Here is a 25138-nt window from a genome sequence, read left to right as displayed (position 1 = left end):
TGACAATCGCACGCCAGATACCGGAAGTTTTCTCGCGCGGTTCTCGCGTGGACATGGCCAATCTATAGACGAATTTGAAAGTAATATGTTGACATCGAGTTGTTCTGTAAAATGTACTACAGTCGGGCGTTTTCTCCATTTTTTTCGTATACAAGGTACTGTAACTCGTTATTTCGTGTTCAATCTGTCAACACTTTTGAAGGTTGGAAACAAAGCATATTTCACTCACTGGCAGGCTGCGCGCAGAACAAAATTTACATCGTGCGAGCCACGCGCTATCGCAGAGGAGCGTTCGGGTAATTTTTTAGATTAATTTTTATCTTTTTAAAAATTTTAAAATAATCAATAAAATATTAACTCAATTTGATATTAATACAATTTAGCAAAAAGTAAAGTCCAGTCCAGTCCAGAGTCCAGTCCATATTTTCCAACTGTCCATTTCTTCCGTCGCCGCTTTCTACAGCACGACAAAAAAGTTTGAGACGAGGAACATCCTCATTCTGTAGTGAGCTGCTAAAAAGCAGACACGACAATTAACATCATTTGGAAAAGAAGAGCCAATTGTATTCTGATTCGCGTGATTTTTAAAATTGCCGGTATTCACTGTCACACCGTCATCAAAACCATTAAAAAAATAAACTCAAGAATCAAACAGATGAAATAAGATGAATATTCAAATGGCTTCGCAAAGTTTCAGGTCTTTGCGATGTTCCGTGCGGGAGATATTCGAAAAATTGTGTTACTCAAATTTATAAGGCTTTGTGTGCGAACCCTTAAATGGACAGCAACATGGCGGCGGGAAGCTGACAAAACACACGTCATCGAGTTTTGCTGTGTAAAAAACCTGTAGTTGTCTTCTGAGGGATCATAAAAAACCATGTGATTATCCATTCTCATACAAGGACTGTTCAGATTGCTACTTGACAGCATTTCAATATCTTGTCACGAAAAAGCTTAGAATTTCAACTGGCCTTGCTTTATCACAAGACGAAAAACCTGATCAAACTGAAAATTTATAAAAAGATAAGTCTTCAACTCTTCTATTAACTAACTAAACTAAAATCTCATAAGGATCGATAATTCCTCGTTTTTTAATTTTAATGAAGTTACGTGAAAACCAAGAATAAAGATAGTTCATGGTTTAAGTTGTGCGGATTTCTCATTGAACCGGTTGCATTAAATCGTAGTCTCTTCCTCCTGGCTCTGAAAAATTTTCTTCAAAAGGCAGTTCACAGCTTGTCCAAAAACGCTTTTTTCACCGGATTTCCAATCGCGTGACACGATCTCAAAATGATCCACAAATCGGTGCTCCTCACAGAACTGATTGAACACGATTTCGCTGTCAAATGTCTCGCCACCCCCAATCCATTTCAGTGGCTCCTTTCCAACGTTGTCAGTGACAAGGACACATGGCGCGTATGGACAAATTTCTTTGACATTTTCTCTCCACAGTACAGCTTCATTCAGTGTCGACGGTCTTTGCGTTCCCCAGAAAACTAGTGCCCCGAGACAGTCCCTGAAGTAAATTTTTGCCATGTTCGAAAAGCCTTGATGTTCGGCAATTTCCCAGAGTTGTAGCTTGATAGAGATCGGTTTCTCTGCATCGCTTCGCTGCCATCTGATTGTTTTTAGGCAAACGTTTGCTCCGATTAATGGAGAACGATACGTTTGAACAGGAGGCCACACTTCGAGATAATCGTCTATGAAGACACCTTTAGTACCCACTCCACCCGTGTAGCCACCAACGCATACGATTTTTATGCTTAGTTCTTCTCCATGACGATCGCTTTCGATCGTGAGTTGTTCTGGTTCAACGTTCGAGTTAAACGTTTTCATTTCTAACTCTTCTACACTCTTTGATCTAATGTCATTGACCTCGTCAGGCAATTCATAGTTGGATGCCATTGTAGAGAGAAATCACTGAAATAGAGAAGAAGAAAACTTCCGGTATTGTACGGCTGTACTTAGCTGTCTTTGTTGCTTTCTGAGGGTCTCTAATCGGCTGCTAAGCTCGTTTCCTTTGATCTCTGGCGACGCCGCTAGGATTTAAACGCTTAATAATGGAATGGTTGTCTATCTTGGCTTTCAGTAAGGACAGTAAGCAGTACCATTCCACTCATAAGGAAATGGTTGTATAACGCCATAGTCTTGTTAGAAAGGTGACGCGATTAGACCTGGTGCGAGATTCATACTCTTCGCAGCCTCAGTCCGCGAAGAAGTTTTTCGAGCTTCTTGACAAGAGGGGCGGAGGCGGGGAAACTGGGAGTTATTACTGATATGATTGGTTTTCTTTCTCTTAGCTTTTAATCTGATTCAGATTGGCTCTTTCAATTTATGACCAAATAAACTCGATTTTAACTCTCACTGTCTTGTCACACAGCCCTGTTCTAGTGAAGGTTGTTAATGGCTTCCTATAACCGACCCCAGTTACAGAAGGATATGATGAAAAGTCACTTGGATGGCAAGAGATTCAATTCATAGTTGTGATCTCTTGTGGATGGTAAATATCGATATTTATCGCATGTGAATGAAAAGATTGTTTCTCCAGAAGAGGTAAGTAATCTCGGAAGCCGTGACGACGTAACGGTTCGACCTACTTCCGTGGTTTCATGATGGTAGGTTTGGGGGGGGGGGGGAATTAGAAGACAGTCATAGGCGGAGGATAACACTGGAAATCAAAGATAGTCGTAAAGCCGTTAAAACTTAGCCTGTAGTTTCCATTCTTGTATCTACATCTTAGCTCGTTGAAAATCAGACCCATTTAAGTTCTAAGCTCTCACTCTTTCGGCATGCAATCTGTATCCGGTTGATGTTGTTTTAAATAATTTTTTTAGTGTACAGCCTCCTGTCTCTGTAGCGTATCACAAAAGGGGATAATTTAATGGAGAAGCGAACACTAGATTTCTAATCAAAGAGGTGAGCTGAAAGGTCGATCAATTCGATTATCAATTAAATTCGTGAATTATTTTTGCCATTGTTTTTTTCCTCATCTTTTTACTCAGGCCATCCCTCAAGTATTCACTACAAAATTTTCCCCCAGCAAAATCGTAATTTCATGTTCCCTCTCTCCCGTTACTTACCATTCTCATTGCCGCACCTATTAGTTTTAAAGATTTAAAGCTTCCCCCCCCCTAACGGTTTAAAATTTCGTTACAAGGTCACTATAATTATCTGTTGTGGCTTTCCAGTGACGCGAATTCATTTACTTAAGGTTCTCCGGAAAGGCGGGTAAAGCGACCAGAAGTATTTTTCTACTTGGTGTTAACAGTCCTTCCATTATTTGCGCTAAATGGTGAACTGTCACGTTTGTTTGGTGCATTCCTTTGGTTAAGTTATAGCGGTAGACGCGTGACCTCCTTGGAGCCCAGTGTCTTCCATTGCCGCTTTCTATTGCTCGACAAAGAAGTTGGTGAAAAGTGACATCCTCATTTTGTACCGAGCTAAGGAAAAAGCAGACATGACAATAAATAATAACTGGAAAAAAATTGAATTGTATTCTGATTCGCGCGATTTAATAAAGATGGTTCGCTATTCATGGTGTACGGATTTCTTATTGCACCGGTTGCATTACATGGAAGTCTCTTCCTCTCTTTGCTCGCTCTGAAAAGTTTCCTTCAAAAGACAGTTCACAGCTTGTCCAAAAACACTCTTTTCACCAGACACCCAATCGCGTGACGCGATCTCAAAATGATTCACAAAGCCGTGATCTTTACAAAACTGATCCAATGCCAGTTCACTTTCAAATGTCTTGCCAGCCCCAATCCATTGGAGTAGCTCTTTTCCTAAGTTATCAGTGACAAGTACGCATGGAACTGATGGACAATCCTCCATTACCATCTTCCTCCATTTTATCGCTTTAGTCAGCGAAGAAGGCCTTAATGCTTCCCAGAAAACAAGCACTCCAAGACATTCCTTCGAGAGAATCTTCCATAGGCTTGAAAAACGTCCTAGTTCGCCTATTTCCAAAATTTGCAGGTTGATAAATATCGGTTTTTCTGTTTGATTTCTAAGCCATTTCATTTTCTTCAAATAGTAATCCACGAACAGTGCAGGAGGCCGAAATCCTCGAACTGGAGGCGTTACTTGGAGGTAATCGTGAACAAAAACACCAATATTTCCCACTCCACCGATACACAAGATTTTCACGATTATGTTTCCTAGTCGATCGCTTTGGATTTCGCGCACCGCCAACTCTTCGTTCGTTGTAAATGTTTTCATCTCGACGTCTCTTCCCAGTCTCCTCAAACATTTCTCGTCGACCTCCTCTGGCAAATTATAGTTTGAAGGTATGGTATTGAACAGAGAATTTGATTGCATCATATTCAACTTTGTCACAGTTCAGGAAAAACACTTCCGGTTTCTTCGATTTCGCGATCGCTGCGTCCTCAGTCTGAGGGTTTCACAGAAGTAACTCTGATGATTTCTCGACACCGTCAGATGTTTGATTGCTTAGGGTGTAGAATATTGTGCTTTGGATGAATGAGCAAGGATCTATGGATGGATGTTCCAATAAAACGTACAGTTGGAAATAAGAGAATATCAACTGAGTTCATATTCTCTTGGTTGCAGATCTAAACATCTCTGCTCATCTCTGTTTGTTTTGTCCAAGGGGTGGGGGTAGGGGTAGGGGTAGGGGGGAGTTCTTTCATGCACTGAAAGTGGAAGTGATCGAAAGGTGAATGGGGGTGGATTTACAGAGTACAAAGCCCGTAACGGCACGGCTTCAAAATTCCTGTACTGTGACTGTTTTTGTTTCCATTCTTTTTATTTTCTCAGCTCCTTTATCTAGTAGCCTGCCCATCAAATGGCAGTAAATCCCCAAATAACAGATCAAATAGTAAACTCGACGAAACTGAGAAATTAATGCTAGCGGATGTCAAATTCTCCCGTTGCTCATTTTGCCGACTCCTTTCGGAGGCATTCTCACTTCTAATGGCCAGGATTACCTTTTTATAACACTCGTTTTAATAACAACATTTGTAAACCACAATCAAAGCGTACATGGGGTCAGCATCGGTTTGTTTGTCATGCAGTAGATGACTGGAACGCTCTCCCAGACGGCATTAGGAACATTTCCGATTTTTTAGTTTTTAGACGTCTTGTTAAAAACATGTAGTCTCTTCTATCGATTATGCCCTTTTATCCTTTTCTTGATAACCATATTTATATTTTCTGTTATCCTTACGTTAGATTTATGCAGGGCCACACTGAAAACCACACTTTGTGACGTGGGCTCCCTGTCAAAAGATCTTACTTATCTTAACACAATTAGAAAGATTTTGTTAAGTTGTGTGACAAGGCATGGAACATGTACAAGCTTGGCCTCCATAAATCCCTAAGGAAGATCAGTATTTGTGAGTTACGTCATAACATAGCGTAAAATCACTAATTAGTACATGGTAGTGATATTTGCTAGCAAAGTTCTAATGTTCAATTCTTAATGCATGTTCATTTAACACGTAATTTTGCATTGAGTCAGATGCAGGTTTAACCGTCTCCTTCGTAGCCGTTGTTTGGTCTCGTTACGCAACGCATGGAGAGGTTGTTGTGTGATGAAACCCAGCAAAGGCTTCGAAGCCGGCTGCGAAATAGATTAGTCGGAGAATAATTGCGTTACACGCAAGACTGTTCTTTCTTTTCGCTCTGCAAAATCTCGTCAAGAAGACAGTTCACAGCTTGTCCAAAAACACTCTTTTCCCCGGACACCCAATCGCGTGCCGTGAGCTCAAAATGATTTACAAAGCTGTTATCTTTACAGAACTGATCCAGCGCTAACTCGCTCTCAAATATCTTCCCTGGTCCAATCCACTTTATTGAACTCACACAAGAGTCTGTGACATTATCTGTGACTAGAACGCAAGGAATCGAAAGAGATACATCCTCCTTGATCTTTCTCCGCCATTGCAATGCTCCAGCAAGTGACGATGGATTGTGAGGTCCCCAAAATACCATGGCTCCTTGACTGTGCTTAAAGAAGACCTTGGTCATGGCGGAAAAACGTTCCATTTCAGCTATATCGCATAGTTGCACGACAATCGAATTGCGACTGCAGTGATCAGGCTTTTGCCATTCAACTTTCTTCAGATAAAAATCAACGCAAGTGAAAGGATGACATCTAATGGTGGGTTTGATTCCTAAGTAATCCTTAATAAAGATACCCTTGGTTCTCACACCACCTGTGAAATCACCTACGCAAATGATCTTCAAAGGATTCTTCTGACAGTCTTCCTCCATGCCTTCTTCTTGAGACAACGTGCGAAAATTTGCCTGAAACGTTTTAAGTTCCATATTTGAAGCTGGTTCGTTGATCTCATTTTTCTCTGGGGCGGCCATTTCAGCGTTGCATAATAACTACGACGTATTCAGTTCAGGTGTAATCGTTCCTGGATTTACTTTGTCTGATTTCCTTCAACAAAATTTCCCCTCAGTTGATTGAACTTTCAGTTCTTAGAGATAGGAGTCAAGATTACTTGTTTCAAAAAGCCAAAATTTCGTATGGCTGATTCTCGAAACAATCTCGACTAATCGCGGACTTGGCTCAACCTGATGCAATAAGATACTGCATTAATCTTGTCTAGACCTGTCAATACTGCGTACATAGCGAAGTAAAGTAAGGCTTATTTTTAAAATAACAGGATAACGACTAAAAACAAACAGGCAGGATAACGACTGAAAACAAACAGGCTTCTCACAATCAAAAGAACAAAAAATAAATCAGCTTGACTTAATATTTAAAATTCACAAACCACGCGAAAAAATGAGAAGCTGCTCGCAGTGCAGTCATTTTCAGTGTAAATAGATTTACCTATTTTGTCAATATCAGCCCGTAACAAGCGTGACTTGACAATTGTCACGCGCTTAGTTCGAGCCTTGTGGATCAAGCGTTCCATTCAATCTCGATTGGTAAATATATTACAATCCTCTTAGAAGATAGCATAAATATCTAGATCCATCTTTCAACTCAGTTGAGATATTGAAGAGGCAAAGGTTTTGGTTGCTTACGTTGAGAGACCTTACTACCATACTTTGTTTGGGCTAATAGATTTATAAAGTTCAAACACCAATTCGTTTTCTTACGGATTTAAACATTTTTTCGCTCCAGTTCGGTTCGGTACCAACAGTGTCCGTCTTCTGGGCGACTGACCAAGTACTGTTTTTTTTTTTCACTTTCCATTGAGCTCTGCTTACACGATGTTGTTTTTACCTTATATGGTAAGCAGAATTCCACTCCTATTTTGATCGGCTCTTACGTATGATTTATTGGAGGACAGACTCATAGTGACGTCATCATTAACAACATTTTGCCTTTTTATCCTTTAAAACAAATAGATTCCATGTTTCCATGTGTCTGTTTATTAATAGACACAGATGACTTCAAAATGTGGCAAGAACCACAACCACATTTTGACCAGCTAAGAAAAATAGTTATGTCTGTGGTAAATTTCATCGCAGAAATTGTCAAGGGCACCTGTTCTCAGAGCAAGAATAGAAACTACGGGCAGAGTTTTAACGATTACTGATACGGCTATCTCTGATTTCCAGTTTTATTCTCTCTTACTGATTGGTTTCTTGGTTATCCTGGCCAAGCCGCTCTGACTGAGAGAGCGCATTAGCCACAATTCAACCGAGGAATCATAACGCTAATCAGAACCAAGAAATTAAAAATATGGTAAAATATTGAATGAAAAGAACCTCACATAAAAGCAGACAACTTCTTCTTAGCATAAACTGTCTTAACTACCAGTTTTGTTGTTGTTATTTTTTTTTCTCCATCCACTTGTACTTGAAGAAATGTGTACTTAGTAGGCCGGCAGCTCTGAGTGGCTGGCTCGTAGGTGGGTTTGCTTCTACTTCTGCCGTCTTTTCTTAATCTACTTGTCAACAAAAACCTTATCCACTCGTATATCACAAAAGATGCTTTTTACCGATCTCATCAATCGAATCAATGTTAAATATTTTTCTGTATTTTTTTCAAGGACAAAAAATTTGGAATTCCTAACCCAGTGATATTCAGGCACCCTGAAACTTGTGCTCAGTCCTTCTTCGATAGATATATTGACTATAAAGATTGGTGGTCTGGCAAAAGAAATGTTCCCAATGAACGCATATCGCTTACAGATACAAATGTTGTTTTCTAGTATGGAGACTTTGTATAAGGCCCGCTTGCCATCTATTCTAACATTGCTTTGAACAATTATTGTAAACTTACTAAGTTTGTGTTGTTAACCACCTTTCTCTTTATGAAAGGCGAATAAAGTTTGTCTTTTATTCGAAATGCTCGGACAAAAATTGTCCCTCTACAAGATATTCGACTCTTGATAGAACGCAGAATGGCAATATAACTCTTGACAATTGTGGCCCAAAAAAACGAGAAAGCGTGGGTTTCTGATTGTTTGAAATGAACCTGTGTGAGAAAGTGTAGTGTGAGAAAGTGTAGTGTGAGAAAGTGTAGTGTGAGAAAGTGTAGTGTGAGAAAGTGTAGTGTGAGAAAGTGTAGTGTGAGAATGTGTAGTGTGAGAAAGTGTAGTGTGAGAAAGTGTAGTGTGAGAAAGTGTAGTGTGAGAAAGTGTAGTGTGAGAAAGTGTAGTGTGAGAAAGTGTAGTGTGAGAAAGTGTGGTGTGAGAAAGTGTGGTGTGAGAAAGTGTAGTGTGATCGTCCGGGTGAGTGTAGTTCTGAGAACGACTGTTGTCGGTAGTAGTGACTAACGTTTCGACAGCCTGTGCGGAAGTCATCATCAGAGTTAAGTGAATAGTTGTTGTCAGTAGAATGTTTTTAGTCCAGTTCGTGTAAAATGATTGGTCAGTTTTTCCCTGAAGTTATTGGCTGTAAGACTCAAGTGGCGCAAGTCGGTCGATCACGCTACACTTTCACATGTTACCTCCAGGTTCAAACCATTTACTGCAAAACCTATGTGAGTTGTCTTTTTTTAAGCTCGATTCCTAATCGCCCTTGTCTTCGTATGCGATTCTCTAGACTTTTGCCTGGTTGACGTGCCACTTGAATGGACTTTCATTTATGGGTTGATCTTCAACCATAACTGACAGACTATTATCTCCAGGTTGCGTTGGGCAATAAGAGAAAGTATATGACCCATCACCAATATCTTTGACACTAAGTGCTTGCCAAGTGCTTCCCAAGTGATTACCAAGTGGACCAAGTGCTTTGCCTTTGCCTGGGCAGACTTGAAATCTGAAGGTCATTAATTGAACATGAATTCTCACTTTGTGTCCTCCTTCTGTAACTCTAGTGCCGCTTTCATCCTTGATGATAAGTGTGAAATACACATGTTCATTACTTCTAGTCTGATAGAGAACTCCTTCATTCCCATTCATGCTGATGGCGCACCTCTGGGGGTCACACTGTTGGTACCTTACTTGTGCCAATTTCCCCTCATCCTCAATCGACCCCGCTTGAAGCTTCATGTAATCATTTTGACAGGGTTTCAACTGGTCCTGTGAAGAATTAAGCTGTGACTGAAAATCGCTGAACAAGTTGTGTCTTCATGGACAAGAGCTTTATGTCGTCTCCATCTGCTATGGTCTGGCTGGTAAAATCAATAGCACTTCTCAACTAGACCAAAAGGGTGGAAAGATTGTCTGCCTGATTGTCAAGCTGTTTGACTTTGACCTGGCCTTGTGTTGCAGCTTCATGCTTCAGGATTGCACGGCGATTCTCCAATGCCTTTATTTGCTCATCGAAAAAGGAATACACCTGTTCGTTTACCTCTGAGACTTTAGTTGGGACACAGCTTTTCGTGTTCTATACTGCTTTGAGACCTTCAGCGACTGCCCTTTCTTTAGTTATACATTTCTAAAGAACACCACGCATAGAACTTCTTTCCTTTTCAGCAATATCAGCCACAAAGTTGTACTTGTGTTTCCGGTGATCAACAATGGTGCAGTCTCAGCAGATTGTTTTCTGGCAAGTTTGGCAAAAGAGCTTGAGTCGCTCCCCACTATGCTTTTCATAATATGCTGGTATGACAAGAGCCTTTGAGCCAACTCTTTTGACTTCTTCCAGGGATAAGATCTTGTGATTCCTTGTTGCTGTAATGTATCCTTGTTGCTGTATGTGCAGTGGCACAAAACTCGCACATGAAAACACAGCAGTTGGTGCAGCATGACACGGTTGGATCGCCGCTGCCAAAGTGCTCACACACCAGTGGCTTTTTGTATGAAGACTCATATTGCTGTCCTGCATGCTTAACATGGTCATGAAATTTTTTATCCAGAGATTTAGCTGCAGCTTGCCAATATCTCCGTCAGTAATCTTATCGAATACAAAAGAAGCTTATTTAGTGATTATAATGATAATGATATTAATAGTACTAGTAGTTTTGATGTGAAAGTGGGTGTTGTCGTCAGAGGGATAATTTCAAAACACTCACATATCAGTTCATTTGCTACAGAACAAAGGAATGTTCCAAGTTCATCCAAATCTCCAAATTTTAATACAGTTGCCGTGCTATTAGAATTTGGCATACCATCACCGTCTCTAGCACGAGGGTCAAAAGTATAAGATGAACCATTTGATTTACTTAAAGTGACATTTCTAAAAATGACAATTGCCTGTTCGTAAGTGTTTCGTTTAGTAAATAGGCGTTGCCTTTGATTGCAGATATATCTTAATTACACAACTCGTGATTGACATTAATTCCGTACAATGATTAAAAGGTGTTAGCTTTATCATATTTTAAACCAGTTTTCAGAAGAATCAGTAAGAGAGAGAAGTCGGTTTTTGTAATGTGTTCGCTTACCCGAATCTGCTAACCTGAAGTGAGAAACCTGTTTTTTTCGACCCGCCACAGAAGTAAGTTTCCAGTCACATTTTTCTTGAGTTTTGCTACGAGATTAAGACTTAATTTGCGTTTTTATGATTTCGAATTGTAAATGTATTTCTCATAGATCGAATAATTATTAAAGCTTGGATAATATTATAGGGTCTGTGGTGGTCGTCTGAACTGACCAGTTCCGAGTAAGGAAACAGTAAGTTGTGAAAGTATTCATCAATGCTGAACAAAAGGAAAGGCAAGGATAAAGGGTGTCATTCGCATTGATCAACCCTTGTCGCCGCTCTATATACTTTATGCTGTAAATATCCCAATCAAGGTTTTGTCCTTCAAAACTCGCGAGCCGCCGCCATTCGGCAAGACTAATACATTTTGAGGAATGTTCAACGTCATGGAGCAAACGACAACTTAATGTTGTGCACGAGAAGTTTTCTTTTGGCTCAAAGTTAGTATTATAATGATAATAATAATAATAATAATAGTAAAAACGATTGTACTTATTGTTGTCATTGTTTTAATGAATAGTAATAAATTTATTGATTTCTATAGAGCACTCATCAACAAACAGATGCTTTTTCATTAGATTTGATATTAAATTCCCAAATCTAAAATTACAAGAAATGTATAGTAATTGGTGTGGAGAATCGATATTTATAAAGGATGAAAGGGTTTCGCTGAAAGAATAAAATCCTGAACTCACTTTTACATGGCACCCTTTACAGTGGGTGTGCAGGCGTGGTAACACTTTTTGTTCTTTAAATTGACACATTTTAAAGCATTAAACAGTAATAGAGGCTATAGAACGGTATGGCAGGCAAAACCTCCTCGCCTGCTTCTCCCCTAACTTTGACAAAACTTGATGATATGTTAAACTCAATATATCGTATTTTGCACCCTCCTCGCTTCGAAAATTTATCCGTTCCTCTGGGCATAACTGCTGATTAAAACGGTATAATGCTCTGTTTTCTGTAGCTTCACGGCAAGTAATGAAAAACATATTTCTTCGGTTCTGTTGAAAACAGTTCGCTAATTCGAACGGTAAAATTCTCTCTTTTCTATGGCAAGATGGTTTTTTTTTAAGCTTTTTTTTTATGAGACGCTCATTAAACACGAAGGCGCGCTATAAAAGGAGCCTTAGGTCCCACTGGACCATTTGTCAATCAACCGTCGTGTGATGTAGAACTCTAAGAGTTAAGTCAGCTTGAGCTACAGCTACTGCAAAGCAGTGAACAGCGGGCGCATTCTTCAAAATTGTTTTATGTCTTCATCACAATACGAGAATTTTTGAGATTTGTATTTCCTTTCTCCAATGGAAACTGTCTTTATTTGTGGCGGTAAATTTGAGATCACAGTAGGTGGCTCGCACGTTACCTCATTGCCACCATGCTGGTGGAAGTAAACAATAGATATCTCATTAGCTCCTTTTGTTCGTCTACCAGCATTTGAATTTGGCCCGCACTCGTCAACGGTGAGTGACAAATGAGCCTAGGTCTTCCCAGGGAAGACTTTCTTATATAGCGCGCCTTCGTGTTTAAATTCATTTGTTTCTTCTACAAGGAAAATTTCTGTTTATTTTTAGCGTATGCATGAAAATTATATCTTAGATGTTGTTAGGCACAAAAGTATTTCTTTCAGGAGACATTCTTCCTCTTAGCATCGGGTCAAAATCGGTTGCAGTTCGGCACTCTACTGTTACACTCACTCTTACATTTCGACAACACGGTAGCTTCGCCTCCATAGGAAGCAATTGCCGCAAAAATCCAGTCCAACCGTGAATAATATCTATTACATTTAGATGGACTGTCACAACAAATTCGTATTATTGCAAATTGCCAGAAATAACCAGTTTTCCTTTAGGGCGGAATACTGCAGATACGCGTTTTTAAGTCTTTTAAGTCTATATATAAATACGACCTAGCTCTCCTCTTTACCTTCTCACAAAATTCTTTATTTTGACGATAAGATGATATCAATATTAAGTATTTTCTTGAAAGTAAATATGATGTAGAAGTGTTTTTCACAATCACTGTTTCAATCATGTATACAAAGCTTGCTGGAACTTTAGTTTTACCTTATCTGTCATGTACAAACAAACAAATGTACAGTACTATTGGCAGAAAAATGAGAACTCGCGTGTCTTTCTCCTTTCTATGTTGCAAACACGGAATACCATTTCATCGCACTACAGCCTAAACAAGGTGGCAATGCAGGTGGTACATGTTCTGTGCGTTAATTCAAAGGCAATTTTATGCTCATTTAAATCTGAAACTCTTAGAGAGTGTGTTTAAAGTTTGAATCAGATAAACAAGTTTTAAAAAAGGGAAATGAGTCACCAGCTAGATCACTTGCATTGTAGTGTCATTTCAGACAAACACATATGACACATCACGTAAAAAAAGTTTGCTCAACTACGCTGCTCGATCAGCTGCCTCTTTTTAGAGGAGCATGCGCGTGCAATGATATGAACTGTAAACATCTAAATCTACTTTATTACTCTTCAACGCTATCACACATCAAGAAGAGATAAAAGAATAAAAATATAAAAATATAAACATAGCTAATAAAAATAATAAATAAATAAAATATGTAATTAACAATATAGCTATGCTTAAACGTAGAAAAATTTTGTACTGCAAAATGCTGAATAATTAAGTGATCTAGTTCCAGGTGATAAACAGTTCCAGTCCCCTATAGTTCTCGGAAAGAAACTATACTTGTAGTAGTCATGATGTACAGGTGGTTGAATAAATGAATTCGTCGAGTAATTTCTAGTTTTCCTAATAGACAATTGATAATAAGACGGGATAGGCAAAGCAATACTATTGTTCACAGATTTATGGAAAATTTGTAAACGATGGGATTTTCTTCTCTCGCTTAGTAAATCCAAAGATAGGGATTTCCTCAAATTGGACACGCTAGTGTTATAACTATAATCATGTTTAATAAATCTCACTGCGCGACTTTGGATAGCTTCTAGTTTCTCCACTTGATTCTGTCTATAAGGATCCCATACTGCAGACGCATACTCTAAATGTGGCCTGACAAGTGATACATAAGCTGCACGTTTAGTTTCTTCAGAGCAGGCATACAAGTTCCTTTTCACAAACGCAAGTGAAGAGTTCCCCTTTTTAGCAATCTTGTCCACATGAGTGTTCCACCGCAGATCACTAGACAGCAAAACACCTAAATAATGATGTTGTCGAACAGATACCAGATATACATCACGTAAAGATATACATCACTGAACTTGGAAAGTAAGAACCTGATATACATCATGTAAAGATATACATCACTGAACTTGGAAAGTAAGAACCTGTTGTAAACCCTCATCCGGACGATCAGACTACACCTTCACATGTAAACCCTTTGTAGCCTGATTTCCTAAAAATAAACGGTCATACAAGAACTTCTCCAGGCTTATTCAGAAAAAGGTAGATTCTTATCAGCACGTTTGCACAGTATATGTAATACCGTATTTCATGCCCATGCGACCTATTTTATAAATTAGTTTAACCAGGAATTTAGCAAGTGAAAGCCAATTAAGGCTGTAGATTTACATAACTTTAATCCGCTTAGGGAGTAAAGCTAAAAGGAGGTAGTCGGAAATGGCATACATGTAATTTTGAGCATACGTAATCACACATGAAGTAGAGAGCGTTCTTCGAGATCGTCTGGCATGAAACTTTTGTGGTGAAAAAACAGTGCACCTTCAAAAAGTTAAAAGCTAGCTGAGTAAACAAAAATTGATTAAGTGACTTCGTAAGAAGAGTTGAAGGAGCTTACCAATGAGAACAGAAAGCTCAAATACTTGGTCTACAATTCTTCGGTTCTAGGAAAAGCAAATTAATTGCATTATGAATATGTAGACAGCGTGAGAAGACCCTCGCTACGAATTATGGGACTTTTTAGAGAGTTATTGTGAGGGAAAGTGAGTTCAAAGCCAGAAACGTAAGCATGAGAAACCACATTCCCCTGGAATAATTTTGTTCAAATACTTCTTGCACAACACGACGTTTAATTGGAAATAACAAACGAAATGATTCAAGTGACTAAATACATGCTGTGATGATAAGCTGGTAAAGAGTTGGAGGACGGATGGTACTATTGGCATCCAGCTGATCTGTAAGCTCCACTTGTCACCACTGTATCACTCCGACGAAGGGCTAACGCTCGAAACGTCAGCTTTTGTAACCGTTACGGTGGCCAATTTACCATTTCAACTTTGTTGATGTATCCAAATTATACTGTATCGGATCGATTGGGGTTTTGATAACTGGTATGTGGAGTTTTATCGGTTTTGACGGTTTTGCCTGCAGTGTCCGGTCTTGATCGAAATTTTCAGCGGTTTAGCGGTTTTGGATGATTTTTCCTATTGCTTTGCGAAGAACGACCATCCAACTCGTTTGTTTTAACGTAAACTCGTACCTACATACATGCTTCTTCATAAGTTGAAAACGGAAGTTTCCCATACAGAGTAAAGTTATGTATACTTTCACAAACTAGGCTTTTATTCGCTAACTTCCTGGTTTAACTAATTTGACTCAACAACGAGGCCGAAAGGTATGAAATAGTAGTACGACTTATGCTGTGCAAACTCGCGAAATACCTGCTCATAACAACCTGCATTTCTCTAAATTAGGCCAAAAAGTTCTTTTGTAACCAATATTTTAAGGGAATAGTGCTATTAAGGTTTTAAAAAGGTTCTTACTTTTCCCAGCTGAAAATTTATTTGATCCAGGAGATAAAAATGTCACACTTATACATCCAATATTTTCATCAATATACACCAAAAGTGATATAATTTTAGCATGCAAGAAGGGCATATTGTGAGAAAAAAAGTAGCAGAGAACTAGCATGCAGTGTTAGTTGACCCATACTGTATTTCCTCAAATAAGGACCTGGGTGCTTATTTTAATTTTTCACAACAAGAAAGAGGTTTTCCCATCCATGGAGACTCAGGGGCTAGAGGTCAAGACTGAGAGCTCCTGGGTCTCTGAGGATGAGGATTTCTTTGTGTCTCTACTATTTAAAAAAGTGAGGGAGGAAGGGGGACTTATTTGAGGGATTTTTGTTTGATATTATGGCCCAAGGGATGGGCACTTATCCAGGAGAGGGAGCTTAATAGCGTACAAGTGCTTATTTGTATGACAGCTTTCAAGTAGGACTTAAAAATGCTTATGAGTTTTAACAGAAACTTCTAACCCTTCTGTTAGGCCGTAAGCTTCTGGTTTTAATTGAACCCGAAAATAAAATTCCTTATTCTCTGCATAGTTGGTAGAGGGGACTATGTTCTCTGTAAACCTACAATTAATGTGAATAAATATGCATTATTACATCGCTTGTAGTGCTTGCGAGCAAGACAAAGGTAATTGTGTTTTCTGATTGGCTGCTTAAGCAGGCAAGATAGGCCCATCTTGCCTGGGATTGCCCACATTGCATGAAAAAAATAGAATTAGAACTAAGATCATAATCATGGTCTTGGACAATTTTGGCAATGGAAACGCTAAAAGCGGCAGAAGATTGTCAAATAAAAAAAAACAGAGATGGCTCTAGTGAATTTGTTGTGCTACAAACACAGTTGGCTTTCTTTCCGGGCTCTCGAAGTAACCAAGTTATTCTTAATTCTTAATAATGGGAGATCTATTTGTAAGACAATAAATCCTTTAATAATCAAGCTTGTTCCGTCAAGATGGCTGGATATTGGTCAATTTCTTCCTTTTTAGTTTTTATGGATCAAGATAAGTGATGGGAAAGAAATTAAGCCAACTGCCCACGTTTGTTGTTAATTTTGCTTGTGTTCTCTTACCCACATGTGATGCCAGTAATGTAAATGATAGATGCTATTTTAAGCATTGGATTGGATTTTCCAGATTGGTAATGGCTTGTGCTCAGCCAAAAGAAGTTGCTAAAGAGATGTGTTGTGCTATTTGTCTGGAACAATTTAAGGAGCCAAAAGTGTTGACATGCCTGCACTCCTACTGTAAAGGGTGCCTAGTGAAACTAGTGAAGAAAAAGGGACCTGAGCATATCATAATCTGCCCAGAGTGCCGACAGGAAGTTAAAGTAAGTTCAAGATTAGAGAAAGATGTTACTTGTCCAGTTATGAACATAAGCCAAAGAGAGAGAAAAATCTCTAAATTCTCTTGAGAAATTGAAACTCAGACATTTGGATTCTGCACTCTGATGCTTGACCACTGATCAACAAAGACTATATGGTGAGCTCGACCATTATAAGGTTCATATGTGAGAAGAATGCTGCATAATGCATAGATCAGTAATGTTGAGAGCATTGCAAGACTATTTTATTGTTTTATAAGGGAATAAATATATTACATTTGCATAACTTAACTAACTAAACTTAACTTAACTAACTTAACTAAACATAATCAACCACTACCCACAAATAGCATAGCTGGTCTCGGCGGGGAGTGTGTGGACGCTAAAACATCTTACATAAATTTCGGCTCAACAAAAGATTCAATAAATATACAAGAAACAGAAATTAAATGTTAAATCATTAATTTAAAAGCAGAAATGACAGTATGAGATAAAAATACAGAAATAGAAACACATGACAATAAATAGAAGAATACATAAGTTATACACTGCTATTAACTGGATTTAACTTTTGACACGTTCTACATCAACATAACTATCTTGAACTTGAAGATTTTGAAATAATGTTGTTGTTAGCTTTTTCTTGAAAATATCTTTTGGAAGATTCCTTAAGTTTCCTGGGATGCTATTCCAAATTTTACAACCAATCCTTGAGAATGAGTTTTTATGTTGATTTAGCCTAGAATAGTTTATGTAATAGTTACCGGCAGATGAAGATCGGGTCTTATGATTGTGTATTTGGTGGGAAAGAGTGAACAAACCAGAAAAATTAGGGGGGTTAAATTGTTATGGACATCATGCATTAAGAAAGAAGAGAGTTTAATGTAAAGCATACTAATTGGCATAATATTAGCTGATATAAAATAAGGGATGGCGTGTGAATTATAGTTGGCAAAGTTCATTAATCGCACAACCCTTTTCTGGAGTATCAACATTTTTTCCATATGAGACTTAGCTGCTTGGCCCCAAGCTACAAGGCCATATGATAAGTAAGGATAAATGAGTGATCTATATATATTTAGTAATGTCGAATATGGTACAAGATGCCTTAGTCTACAGATTATACCAATGCCTTTACTTATTTTTGATGCAATATGACTGATATGATGTTTTCAGGTAAGGTTACTGTCAATAAGTACATCTAAATATTTCACATAGTCTTTACGCTCCAGGTCAATGAAATGTTTTCTATTATCGCGGAATACAAAAAGATTTTATTTGTTTTGGTGTGAGCGTGGAACACAGATAAACATCTGGGTCCTCCCCCCCCCCCCCCCCAGAGAGAGATTATTAAAGATGTGCTCATGAAAACTTCTAAGGAACAGCTCTTTGTGCAAGATGCATTTTAAAAGAATGGGGATGTCCCTTTGTTCAAATCTTGATTCTTAAATCGAGGTCCTTGACTATGTACCCCCTACTTTAAATACCAACCAGTTGAGGTCGCATTCTGTGTGCTGAATGAAGGACAAGACTGAAAGAGAAATGTGTGTGGATTTAAAAAAAAATAGAACACTCATTTTCTGGTGTATTCTGAGACTGATACCAACTCCAAAAATTATGAAATTGTGTGAAAATTAAGGAGTTGAAGAACAAGAAGGGAAAAAAGTTTTGTTCTAAAATTGTCTCTTGTTCTAAAATGAGGCACGTGAGTACGCAAATCATTAAGTTTTTTTTCCATCTATTTCTACACTGAACATTATTTGGTCTGATTTAGCGAAAAAAGGAATTTGAGAACATAATGATAGAACAAAAAAACTTGCAAGGGAGTTTTCCCATTCATTTATTAAGCAAATCCACATTGCAGATTACATACTCACAAAAATCATGAATACTGTGAGACATGCAGTTCAAGATACTGCACTTTTCATGATACTGTACGAAGGTACATTTCACATGTTTTAGTCTGTGTCATGGATTATAGCGCAATTTCACTTAAGAAATCTTTCAAATGTGATAAGAAGATATAAAAAGTATAAACTAATGCAAAATTTAATTAGCCTATTCCAACAAGTCTGCACTTACTCTCAAATAGATAACTGATGGAGATGTGGACAAGCTGCCACCAAATTTCTGGTTGAACAATTTCATGACTTTGCTAAGTATGCAGGATAGCAGCATGGCTTCATCCAAAAAGACACTGCTCTGTGAGCACTGTGACAGTGGGGACCCAGCTGTGTCTCGTTGTACCAGCTGCTGTGTTTTCATGTGTGAGTTTTGTGTTACTGCACATAAAAGGATCAATGCATTCAAGGGTCACAAGATTTTATCCCTGGAGGAAGTCAAAAGAGTTGGCTCAAAGGCCCTTGTAAAGCCAGCATTCTGTGAAAAACATAGTGGAGAACTACTCAAGCTCTTTTGTCAAACTTGCCAGAAAACAATCTGCCGAGACTGCACTATTGTTGATCACCGAGAACACATGTATAACTTTGTGGCTGACATTGCTGAACGGGAAAGAAGTTCTGTGCATGGAATTCTTGAGAAATGCAAAGCTAAAGAAAAGGTTGTTGCTGAAAGTTTACAAGTGGTGAAGACCATGAGAATCCGTGTTCTGAGTAGGTGCTCGGAGGCAGGCAAACAGGTGGATTCTTTTTTTGACAAGCAAGTGGAGGCATTGGAGCATCAGCGTGCAAACCTAAAGAATGAAACTGCAGCACAAGGTCAAGAAAGAGTAAAAAAACTGGACAGTCAGGCAGAAGGGCTCTCCCTACTTTTGGCCCAATTGAGAAGCAGTGTTAGTTTTACCAGCCAGGCCATAGCAGATGGAGATGACGTAAAGCTCTTGTCCATGAAGACACAACTTGTCCAGCGACTTTCGCAGCTTAATTCTTCACAAGACCAGTTGAAACCCTGTCAGAATGATTACTTCAGACTCCAAGAGCACAAATCTATTTGGGATGTGGGAAAAATAGCGTCCTTAAGTTACCATCCATGTGACCCTCAGAATTGCACCGTCAGCATGGCAGGAGGAGAAGAAGGAGTTATGTATCAGACTCTGCGACGACAACCTGTGGATTTCACAGTTATTCTCAAAGATGAAAGAAACATTAAAGTGACAGGAGGTGGACATCAAGTGACGGTGTGTGTTGAATTTGAGGAGAGGCAGATACACTTGTACGAAAAAAGTGGTAAGGACACAACCAGTCTAGTATCACCTATAGTATTTGATAAGGATGACGGGTCATACAGTTTCTCGTATTGTCCAAAGAATGCTGGAAACGCCGTTCTGTCTGTGAAAGTTGGAGGTAAACACATTAATGGAAGTCCCTTTCAGTGGAGTGTAACTGAATTAATCCATGCTTTTTCAGAAGGAATGCATTGCTGGAAACTTCAGCTTGAATTGAATGATAAAGAAGCTAGGATAGAAACGGAGGGCAGGGATGATCGTGTAAACATTTTTCAGCAATTTTTTTCGAGTTGTGATCAAAGAAGAAATTTTAACACAGCTTCAAATTTTAACATAACCTCAGATGTACCACTGATTCACTTGAATGATGAAGAAGCAAGGATAGAAATAGGGGTCAAGGATGATCCTGTACGCACTCATCAGCAATTTTCTTTGAGGCGTGGTCCAAGGATTAATTATAAAACGGAGGGCAGGGGTGGTCGTGTACACACTGATCAGCAATTTTTTTCGAGGTGTGATCAAAGGAGAATATCTAAAACATGGTCATTAATCTTGACGGGATCTAAACTGAATTCCTGTCGATCAGACTTTGCAGAAGCATCTGTCAAGGATGTGCGCAACAAAGATGTTTTCACAGTTTTTTTAAATCTTGAAAGCAAGAAACTAATCATTTACAATATTCGTAGTAAAGAAGCTGATGTCTTCACAGGCGTGGAAGGAGAACGACTGGTTCATGTCTGTCCACCTACTCATCAAAAATGGGTATCGTTTTATCAGGAGAATGAATTTTAATTTCATGGAATACAATTCTCAACAAAATCTCCCATTTTTTAGATTTGGTTTTTGATCCCTATTTTTGCTGTTTAACGAGCGGCAGCAACATTCAAAGCATTTTTGTGGTATTTATCCTGCAAAACTGGTCTAGTTTAGGAGGTGCCTAGGGAGTCATCCAGAATTCTAAGTCTTTGTTGTTGCTCATAAGAGGCAAATGCCATTAAAATATGAAGACAGTTGGCTTTGTCCGATCACAAACAGTTAATCATGTGGCAGAACAATTATACTGAAGAACTCTGAATTATAATTACAGTGGGATTACTGTTTTTATCTATGGTTTGATTGTCTCCCTGAGAAAAAGTTTGCTCCTCAGTAGCTTCCAGTGAAATGAGCAAGTTGCTCAAAGGAAGAAGATTTTGAACAGCTTGGTAGTGGCATAAAGTGCTAATATGGCAAGGGCATAGCCAGGGGGGGCCTGTGGTGCCCGTAACCCCCCCTTAATGGGTCTTCTTTAGAGCAAACAACCTACAATATTCAGGTGGCAAAAACGCCAGGACAATATCTTGGCCGTAAAAGCCATTGATATGGGCCTTCATGCCGCGATAATACAACTGAGCCCACTGATACATGCGGGAGAGCAGTGGTGTAAATGGTGAGTAGCCTCTGTGACCCCCCCTTTGAAAAATCCTGGCTACGCCCCTGTATGGTAATGACACTTTTAACCTGTGGTTGAAATGGAGATTTTTAAATTGTATGATTTGATGGCTTCATAAGAAAAGATAATATATCGTATTATATAGATACTTATGAAATACCAGGATTTCTCCTTTTACTAAAAATCATATCTTCACTGCACGCAGCAAAGATACTATTTTTATCTTTCACGTGTGAGGATAATGGTGTGGTCATGGTTACCAACATAATTACCCAATTACAATAGAGCTTCTCGCTCAGGTGCGCGCGAAAATGAATAAAAAAAGTTGTCTTTTATGTGGAAATTTGATCAGTATCTATATAATAAACAGGACATTACATGGCCGCTTGGGGATGCGAATTTTATCTTCTCCTGCTGAAAGTATCTCTCACGAGTGAGCGCAGTGAACAAGTGAGAGAAACTTTCAGCACGCGTAAAATTCGTATCCCCGCGCGGCCATGTAATATTCTCTATATATCAGACTTTTTTTATTTTCTCAATCCATTATCTTGATGCACTCTCTAATTAATAACCATATCAGTGAAGAGGGGATATTAAAAAAGTGGCCAATGAGCTGAAAAATGTTATGCCAGGTGCTATAAACTTGGTGCTTGATGAGGAGTCGAAAGAGAAAGCCATACAAAATCATTATGACCAGAAGCAAAAGGAAACTGTGATTTGTTTATAATGGCAGATCTTAACAGTATTCCTGCCCAAGTGTTTCTTACTACATCATCCATTACTGGTACCCTAAAAACTCAATGGATTAATAAGTGTTCAATTATGTAAACAAATCGGTTAATCAATAGTAATATGTGAGTTGTCCTGCTTCAGATGTTCAGAAACATGATTGTCTTGTAATAACAATAATTTAACCTTGGTTCAGATTTATTTCCTCTGATCATATTTTTGGATGCACCTTCAAATACATTTCATCACTTATGGCCTCAACACGAAGGAAGATTTGCATCATGAGCACATTTAATTTAATTTACTCATAAGTGGATATCTATTCCACTGCCAGTAATCAGTAACTTGTGTGAGTGTGATTGATTTATTTAACAACTTTAAGGCTTTTACGGCTTTTAGAGCCCGAGTTAAAACCTTGATAGAAGGCAGACCACCTGCCTAATCTAGGGGTAAAACAAGTGGAGAAATACAGATTTGCAGCAAATTTGGTGCAAAGTACACAAGCACATTGCGAAATTATTTATCACTATGAAACTCACAAAACCACAAGCACTTTGATTTGAATCTCACAGGACATTTGTGTACTGTCCAACACAAAATTCAGGAGTGAGCGAACTCCCTATTGCAGCTGTTTAGTTATCTCTGCCTATTGGCTTTTTCCTCAAAATAGAGGGGCATTACAGAAGTACATGTATTTCTGGAGTTTACATTGTCTTGGTGACGCAGTAAAAGTGTAGAAAAAATATTTTTGTTCCTTGAGAATTACAAAAATAATACTTTGTAAAAGTTTTTCAGGATTATGATTTTTTTATTCGAAGATGAAAGGCTGCACAAACACGAGTCCAAAGTAATGTGTAATAAGTAAAACACAATTTATAGAAATAAACAGGCTATTGATCTTCTTTGAAGCCATGATATACACCCTACTTACACAATCTAAATGGCTAACACCCACCTAATCTAACTTTAGATCATTGGGTTGAAGCAGTTTGAAATGATCATCTAAGTCTTCCCAGTAGCTCATTAAATATGCATAAAGATTTCGACCAATCAAATCCCGGGTGTGGACAAAACCTGGCCTAGGCCATGGTTTACCCTGTGGCCTACCCTGTGGCCTGCCCTATGCCCTACCGGTGGTCTGATTTTTAAGAACATAAAAATAAAATCAGTAAGAGTCGAACGAATACGCTGGTGTACAATTATATTTCTCTGAAAAGGGTATGGTAAGAGGTCGCTAACACGATTTTCAACGTTCGAGGGGACGAAACACTGCAAATATCAAAGCACTCAACCATAGCGTAGGTTAAGGGGGAGGGGAGAGGAGGGGCCAATATTGCGTGGTCGCAGAGGATATACAAAATGGCGGCTTTATGATGCAGGCTGTCAGTTGGGAAGACTTGTTTCCATATCTCAAAGTGCCCTTCGACGTGAGGTGCCTGGGAATGAAATTAAATCACTGGAATGTAATTATCGCCGAACTACCGACGATTTACGACTCCGAACGTTCCCTGTTCTTGCTGTGCACAAATTTTAAGTCTACTTCATGTGTGTTTTGAATCAAGAGAAAACATCTGGCTTAGTAAACATTACATCGAGCGTAGTTCTGTCGCTTTAAGGTTTATTTTCGCCGATAAAAAAAAAAAATCAAAGACACTAAACCTCAAGGGCGGTTTCAGCTGTGGAAACGAGTAGCTGCTCGACGGATTTGCTTTGTTTCCATAGCTCAAACGGCCCTTGTGTCCTTCCAAAATCGGTTTCCGGTTCCGGTATTGAAAAAAGTGTTTCGCGCTCTTTTTCAAATTCAGCAGAAAACAATAATATAATGTCTTAGTTTCTTTAGTGGAGTATATTTGGGCAATAGCAGGCGATGCAGATGTTGCATCTCATTTATCGGACATTTTCGATGTACGTTTATCCAGCAAGGCCGGCTACATTTACGAATCTTACAAGATCGACGATATTGTCAAAGAATGGGAGTTGTGTACAAACTCATTGTTCACTCTTTGGGTGGTGGATGACAACTTTGGGAGTATCGCTAAGTCTGACGGTGCAAATAAGCCAAATATGTGTTATTCTCCCATCCATTTACTATAAAAGGGGACCAACTAAATCCTCAGTTGGTCTAGTTTTATAAAGGCACTGAGAGAAGGAACAGCACAATACATCACCAATCAATCCGTTATATTTAAATTTTCTTTGAGCGAAAAAAGAAATATTTTAAGATAACTGAATTGCAAGTTTTTAGATTACACTCACCCCCCTCCCCTCCATGCTCCTCCCCTTTGTATTACTCCCCTTCAAATAAACCCCCCATGAATGAGGCCTGAAATTTCCATAAGCCCCTGTGGGCTTAACAGACCTTGTATAGTATATATTTCAACAAACTCTCTAATATGATCTTTCCAAGACTGGGTTAGAACATTTCACATTATGAGTGATAAGAATACCCGGTGACAAAATCCCTTGTTGGCAGACACTAAATTATAGTTCTGTGTTAGACCCATCTGCTACAACACACAAAGTCGTGTGGGAAGACCAAAAATTGAAATTTGATGGCAAACCATATTTTGTTTTGGTGCAAAAAAATTTTGACTGTCGAAATAGAAAAGACAGGAAGAAAGCTTGGAAACAAAAGAGAAAAGAAATTAAACTGCAGGTTTGGGTTAACCAGTACTCATTAATCATGATAAAATTTCCCACAAATTTTTCAGTTTTTTTTGGGGGTGGGGGAGGAGGGGGTGATAAACAATACCCATCTTAATATGAACAGAAATAAAACAAGAAATAATCATTGAGAAGTAAACAGTATGTGAATACTTTTTTCAAATGTCATTTGTTCTTGTTCTAATTCATTTGTCATTGTTTGTGAGTTGCAGTTGTGCAAGGAACACTAAAATCCAAAAAGGAATATTTAAAAATAATTTAAAACACTTATTTTGTGTTGAAATTT

General features: G+C 38.6%; 4 protein-coding genes and 1 pseudogene across 4 annotated transcripts; 1 reads left to right on the top strand and 4 right to left on the bottom strand.

Moving 5' to 3' along the window:
- Positions 1-297: 297 nt before the first annotated feature.
- On the bottom strand, positions 298-2164 carry LOC111339291 (ras-related protein Rab-38). The gene has a single exon (XM_022945916.2). It carries the CDS (start codon positions 1903-1905, stop codon positions 1177-1179), a length of 729 nt encoding a protein of 242 aa, XP_022801651.2. The 5' UTR covers positions 1906-2164; the 3' UTR covers positions 298-1176.
- A 528-nt stretch (positions 2165-2692) lies between these two features.
- LOC148734903 (ras-related protein Rab-38-like) lies at positions 2693-4615 on the bottom strand. Its single transcript, XM_088754397.1, has one exon. The coding sequence runs from the start codon at positions 4318-4320 to the stop codon at positions 3568-3570; it is 753 nt and encodes a 250-aa protein (XP_088610523.1). The 5' UTR covers positions 4321-4615; the 3' UTR covers positions 2693-3567.
- Positions 4616-4746: 131 nt separating this feature from the next.
- Positions 4747-7557, bottom strand: LOC111339289 (ras-related protein Rab-38). The gene has a single exon (XM_022945914.2). The coding sequence runs from the start codon at positions 6331-6333 to the stop codon at positions 5614-5616; it is 720 nt and encodes a 239-aa protein (XP_022801649.1). The 5' UTR covers positions 6334-7557; the 3' UTR covers positions 4747-5613.
- Positions 7558-8618: 1061 nt separating this feature from the next.
- Positions 8619-10528, bottom strand: LOC111339280 (E3 ubiquitin-protein ligase TRIM45-like; annotated as a pseudogene).
- A 6088-nt stretch (positions 10529-16616) lies between these two features.
- LOC148734902 (E3 ubiquitin-protein ligase TRIM45-like) lies at positions 16617-23089 on the top strand. The gene is made up of 2 exons (XM_088755148.1): positions 16617-16852; positions 18939-23089. The coding sequence occupies exons 1-2, from the start codon at positions 16667-16669 to the stop codon at positions 20820-20822; spliced, it is 2070 nt and encodes a 689-aa protein (XP_088611274.1). The 5' UTR covers positions 16617-16666; the 3' UTR covers positions 20823-23089.
- Positions 23090-25138: the final 2049 nt, after the last annotated feature.

Source organism: Stylophora pistillata, chromosome 3 (genome assembly GCF_964205215.1).
Source record: "Stylophora pistillata chromosome 3, jaStyPist1.2, whole genome shotgun sequence".
NCBI classification, from domain to species: Eukaryota; Metazoa; Cnidaria; class Anthozoa; order Scleractinia; family Pocilloporidae; genus Stylophora; species Stylophora pistillata.
Note: the sequence above shows the minus strand (reverse complement) of the source record. Positions and strands in the feature narration are given on the sequence as shown.

Excerpts from the sequence above, each read along its gene's own strand:
- LOC111339289 (XM_022945914.2), bottom strand. The coding sequence starts at position 6,333 with ATGGCCGCCCCAGAGAAAAATGAGATCAACGAACCAGCTTCAAATATG.
- LOC111339291 (XM_022945916.2), bottom strand. The coding sequence starts at position 1,905 with ATGGCATCCAACTATGAATTGCCTGACGAGGTCAATGACATTAGATCA.
- LOC148734903 (XM_088754397.1), bottom strand. The coding sequence starts at position 4,320 with ATGATGCAATCAAATTCTCTGTTCAATACCATACCTTCAAACTATAAT.
- LOC148734902 (XM_088755148.1), top strand. The coding sequence starts at position 16,667 with ATGGCTTGTGCTCAGCCAAAAGAAGTTGCTAAAGAGATGTGTTGTGCT. Across the intron at positions 16,853-18,938 it reads AGTGCCGACAGGAAGTTAAA|ATAACTGATGGAGATGTGGA; the intron begins GTAAGTTCAAGA and ends ACTCTCAAATAG.